General features: G+C 52.4%; 1 protein-coding gene across 1 annotated transcript; it reads left to right on the top strand.

Moving 5' to 3' along the window:
- The first annotated feature begins 2,936 nt into the window (after positions 1-2,936).
- LOC123089297 (tryptamine benzoyltransferase 1) lies at positions 2,937-4,548 on the top strand. The gene is made up of 2 exons (XM_044511011.1): positions 2,937-3,411; positions 3,502-4,548. Exons 1-2 carry the CDS (start codon positions 3,010-3,012, stop codon positions 4,456-4,458), a joined length of 1,359 nt encoding a protein of 452 aa, XP_044366946.1. The 5' UTR covers positions 2,937-3,009; the 3' UTR covers positions 4,459-4,548.
- The last annotated feature ends 924 nt before the right edge of the window (positions 4,549-5,472 follow it).

The raw sequence follows: 5,472 nt of genomic DNA, 5'->3' as shown, positions 1-5,472 counted from the left end.
AAGAGATCAAGAGATCAATTGTTGTGTCTCTTGGGTGCCCCTTGCCCCCATATATAAAGGAGCAAGGGGGAGGCGGCCGGCCTAGGAGGAGGCGCGCCAAGGGGGGAGTCCTACTCCCACCGGGAGTAGGACTCCTCCTTTCCTTGTGGGAGTAGGAGAAGGGAAGGGAGAAGGAGAAGGAAGGAAGGGGGCGCCCCCCTCCCTAGTCCAATTCGGACTAGTTCATGAGGAGGGGTGCGGCCACCCTTTGGGGCCTTTCTCTCCTTTCCCGTGTGGCCCATTAAGGCCCAATACGAATTCCCGTAACTCTCCGGTACTCCGAAAAACCCGAATCACTCGGAACCTTTCCGATGTCCGAATATAGTCGTCCAATATATCGATCTTTACGTCTCGACCATTTCAAGACTCCTCGTCATGTCCCCGGTCTCATCCGGGACTCTGAACTCCTTCGGTACATCAAAACACATAAACTCATAATATAACCGTCATCGAACTTTAAGCGTGCAGACCCTACAAGTTCGAGAACTATGTAGACATGACCGAGACACGTCTCCAGTCAATAACCAATAGCGGAACCTGGATGCTCATATTGGCTCCCACATATTCTATGAAGATCTTTATCGGTCATACCGCATAACAACATACGTTGTTCCTTTGTCATCGGTATGTTACTTGCCCGAGATTCGATCGTCGGTATCTCAATACCTAGTTCAATCTCGTCACCGGCAAGTCTCTTTACTCGCTACATAATACATCATCCAACAACTAATTCATTAGTTACAATGCTTGCAAGGCTTATAGTGATGTGCATTACTGAGTGGCCCCAGAGATACCTCTCCAACAACCGGAGTGACAAATCCTAATCTCGAAATATGCCAACCCAACAAGTACCTTCGGAGACACATGTAGAGCACCTTTATAATCACCCAGTTACGTTGTGACGTTTGGTAGCACACAAAGTGTTCCTCCGGTAAACGGAAGTTGCATAATCTCATAGTCATGGGAACATGTATAAGTCATGAAGAAAGCAATAGCAACATACTAAACGATCAAGTGCTAAGCTAACGGAATGGGTCAAGTCAATCACATCATTCTCCTAATGATGTGATCCCGTTAATCAAATGACAACTCATGTCTATGGTTAGGAAACTTGACCATCTTTGATTAACGAGCTAGTCAAGTAGAGGCATACTAGTGACACTATGTTTGTCTATGTATTCACACATGTACTAAGTTTCCGGTTAATACAATTTTAGCATGAATAATAAACATTTATCATGAAATAAGGAAATAAACATTTTCTAGGGCATATTTCCTTCAGTTCGTCGCTATGTCCTTGCTGGTGGCGCCTTTAGGTGTGGTCTACCCAGATCTGGTGCCCCGATAAGGATTTGGTGGTCCGCTGCATCGGGGGGCTCTCTCCGGCGAGGTTCTTCCATCAGTGTTGATTCGTGTGGTGACCACTCGGGTTACGGTGATGACTTCATTGCGGATTGCGGTTACTATTGAAAGGTCTTTGCGAGAGTTCCTCTCTTCAGATCCGGTGGTTGTCGACACGGAGATGCAATCTATGAACAACGACTCGACGCAGAGGTATGGTTGTCCAACTGCGGTGGACGCACATCGCATGTAGTTGCTGGAATCGAGGAAAAGTGATGGAGACAACGTATCAGTGACTTCGATGGTGGTGCTACTTGAGCACCTGGTCTCGATCTCCGGAGTGAAAATCTAGTTCTGACCTGAGTTGGTTGTTCTGAGAATGGAGATGTTTTTGTGTCATTAACTTGATGAAGGCATTGTTTGGATATGCTCAGACTATTGTTCTCATGGTGAAACCCTAGAATCCGGCTTATGTGATTCGATCCGATGACGGGCGGCGCTTGAGCTTCGCTCCCTTCATAAAGGAGCGGTTGTTGAAGAATCTCGTCGTCCTTGTGTGTGTCATGAATGTTTGGTGCAAATAAGGTCATTGTTGTATTTTGTCGATCGCAGATTTGATTGTTTCTTTTTTTCCCTTTTCACGCTTTAGCATAGATTTGGTGATATATGATTTTGTTATTTATCGGAGTGTTTTTTTGTGTGTGTGTGTGCTGATATTGGTTGTGTGCATCTTAATTATAGAGAGGCCGAGTGTGTGCTTATAATTTTTGTATTCTCTTGATACTTCATATTTACGTCAATATATAATTCACTCTTTGTAGAAAAAAAGCATGTTAAAAACCAATGGGTGGGCACAGCCTACCCGAGACAAGTTGTGCGCAGGGCCCCACACACGTTTTGTCTCCCGGACTAGATTATTCGGTCCAAAGATCGCCTAACCCAGCCTCGCTTCCTTTGACTAGTCGCCGTCCCTCAGGTACGACAGAATAGGAGTTCTACGGATCTGCATGTTAAAGCAAGGAGCACCCCTGTTACCACGAAACACCCACGCCGTAGCGTGCAATGGGCTAGATTGGATTGGGTTAATGGATCTAGCCATAGTCAGTAGTCCTACGGATAAGACCAGTGGCCGTTCAAGTTCAAGTGTTCAACGGCCGTGAGTGTGTCCGTTCGTGGTCATTCCCCCGCCGGTCCGGTCCAAAATGATTGGTGGGTAGGCGTACATGCGTACATGCATACATGCCAAGAAACGTGCGTGCATGACTCGGCGGTCAACCACACGTGCGTCGCCAAGCTCCTCTCCCAGAGAGAGAAGGTAGACAGGATGGCATGGCCGTCGAAGAGATAGCTCCGAATACGTGCAGCACATGGTGGACGCGCGCGCTGAGCCGCAAACTGCGAATGTACGTGTGCAACTGGAAGAAAAAAGAATTCGTAACCCTCAAAAAAAGAAAAAAAAAGACTTCGTTAAACCGGAAAGAGCTCCAGTATACACTCGACCGAGCTCTATATAAGCGGGGTACGCGCCCCTACCTGTTCATCCATCCAACGCACACTCGACGAGTTCAGGCTACAGACCGGCTTCTTCCTAACAAGGTGACAGAGATCGACCTCGTGCGAGCGTGCAAAATGGAGGCTACGTACGCGGAGACGGGCCAGCAGGTTGCTGCTACCAGCAGAAGCGCGATGCTGAAGCCGGCGTACGCCGCGCCGCACCCGCTGGCCGGCGGCAAGGTCCAGCTGACCGTCTTCGACCGCGCCGCCATCGACACCTACGTCCCCATCGTGCTCGCCTACCCCGCCCCGGCGCCGTCCAACGAGGCGCTCAAGGAGGGCCTCCTCCGGGCCATCGCGCCCTACCCTCACCTGCTGGGCCGCTTCGCCCTCGACGGCCACGGCCGGCGCGTCCTGAACCTCAACAACGAGGGCGTGCTTGTCATCGAGACCGACGTCCCGGCCGACTTGGCCGACGTGCTCGCCGCCGGCGGCATGGCCACGGACGTCGCCGGCTTTTACCCCACGGTGCCGGAGGTGCCGTCACGTCACATTCACATACTACTATTCATCCATGAATACAGTGGTTTTGATTGTTCGGACTGCTGATGTGTTTTCCAATTACAGGAGAGCGTTGGACCGGCGCTGCTGCAGGTCAAGCTCGGCCGGTACAGGTGCGGCGGCCTCCTGCTCGGCGTGATATGCCACCACCACATCTCCGACGGCCACGCAGCGAGCACTTTCTACGGCGCGTGGGCGACCGCGGTGCGCGAGGGCAAGGGCTTCAGCGTGCCGTCCCCTTTCATAGACCGCGCGGCCACCGCCGTGCCACGCAGCACGCCCAAGCCGGTGTTCGACCACCGGTCCATCGAGTTCAAGGGGGGAGAAGGCAGCGGCTCCAGCCAGCCCCATGCCGTTCTCCCCATGGACAAGATCAGGAACATCACGGTGCACTTCCCTGCAGAGTTCATCGCCGAGCTCAGGTCCCGCGTCGGCGCACGTTGCAGCACGTTCCAGTGCCTGCTGGCGCACGTGTGGAAGAAGGCTACGGCGGCGCGGGGTCTGGACCTAGAGGAGTTCACGCAGGTGAGGGTGGCCGTGAACTGCAGGGGCAGGGCCAACCCACCCGTGCCAATGGACTTCTTCGGCAACATGGTGCTCTGGGCGTTCCCGAGGCTCCAGGTCCGGGACGTGCTGGGCTTGAGCTATGGCGGCGTGGTTGGCGCCATCCGCGACGCCGCGGCGCGCATCGACGAGGAGTACATCCAGTCGTACGTGGACTTCGGCGGGGTGGCGGACGCGAACGGGGAGGAGCTCGCGGCGACGTCAACTTTCGGGACGATGCTCTGTCCGGACATCGAGGTGGACAGCTGGCTGGGGTTCAGGTTCCACCAGCTCGACTTTGGAACCGGACCGCCCTCCGCGTTCCTGCCGCCGGGGTTGCCGGTCGAGGGGCTGATGGTCTTCGTGCCGTCGCGCACGGTGGAGGGCAGCGTCGACCTCTTCATGGCCCTCGCGGAGGATCACGTTGCGGCATTCAAGAGGATTTGCTACTCCCTGGATATTCTCCCATCGAGGATGTAATTAAGAAAGCGAAGCATGATGCGGTAGTTTTATAGTCATTGCTTTTAACAAAATTCAAGAAATATAGATCAATAAAGTGGTTATTGTACACATCATTTTTTTAACAGAGTATAGACGCGAACGCTTATACATATGCACACAGCCCTATGAACACACGCGCACACATCCTATCTCTATAAGCACCTCTACACACGAGACGCTTATACATATACATTTTTTTAACAGAGTATACACATGAGACTGAGTGGACGCAGCTTCGGTGCCTTGAAGGCACCTGCCTTTGGGTCACTGACATGTGGGCCAGCCACCTGTTGGGCCCACATGTCATAGACACAAAGGTAGGTGCCTTAAGGCACCGAAACATCGTCTAGACTGAGTAGACAGATTGATGAAGTCGCCACAGACGGTTTCGTAGTTGATACGAATGTCTCATCCCACTAAACGCACATTGCCGGAAGGTCTGAAATAAATCCAAAAAATAAGACCATCGGTGAGTTTAGGACTTGAACTCGGGTGGGCTAGGGATACGACTGTCCTCTTAACAATCCAACCATAGGTTGGTTCCCTAAACATCAAGTTTTTTCGTTGCCAAACAAACCGACGTAGGGCATCTATACGGACCCTCAAACCATCCCCATCCATTCAGAACACGTGGTACATACGTGTTTTGCAATCCAACGTGGTCATGTGTTCGTCTGCTGGACGGTCCGAACATACTTTTTCCCGCAAACCGAAAGCAAATCAGAGGGGACTTTCCGGACGTCCGACGCTGCCACGTACGAGTCAGACAACCATGGCCCACCCAAAATCCTCTTCCGCGCTTTTCTTGGATGTCCCACTTCTCGAGCCGCATTCATGCTGACCCAGAGCACGCAGCGGCCGGCATTGATGCCGCGCTATGTGATCGAACGGGAGAGCGGCGCCGACCGACGCGACCTCTCAGGGCAACGCTGCTTTAATGCGGATGCACTACCCTGAGAAACCAACTTCGGCGTGACAGAGTCAATTTCAGCA

The sequence above is a fragment of the Triticum aestivum genome, chromosome 4B, assembly GCF_018294505.1.
Source record: "Triticum aestivum cultivar Chinese Spring chromosome 4B, IWGSC CS RefSeq v2.1, whole genome shotgun sequence".
NCBI lineage: Eukaryota > Viridiplantae > Streptophyta > Magnoliopsida > Poales > Poaceae > Triticum > Triticum aestivum.
The sequence above is the reverse complement of the archived record's forward strand: the minus strand, read 5'-3'. Positions and strand labels throughout refer to the sequence as shown.

Coding starts and splice junctions, on each gene's coding strand:
- LOC123089297 (XM_044511011.1), top strand. CDS start 3,010: ATGGAGGCTACGTACGCGGAGACGGGCCAGCAGGTTGCTGCTACCAGC. Junction 3,412..3,501: donor TTTACCCCACGGTGCCGGAG/GTGCCGTCACGT, acceptor TTCCAATTACAG/GAGAGCGTTGGACCGGCGCT.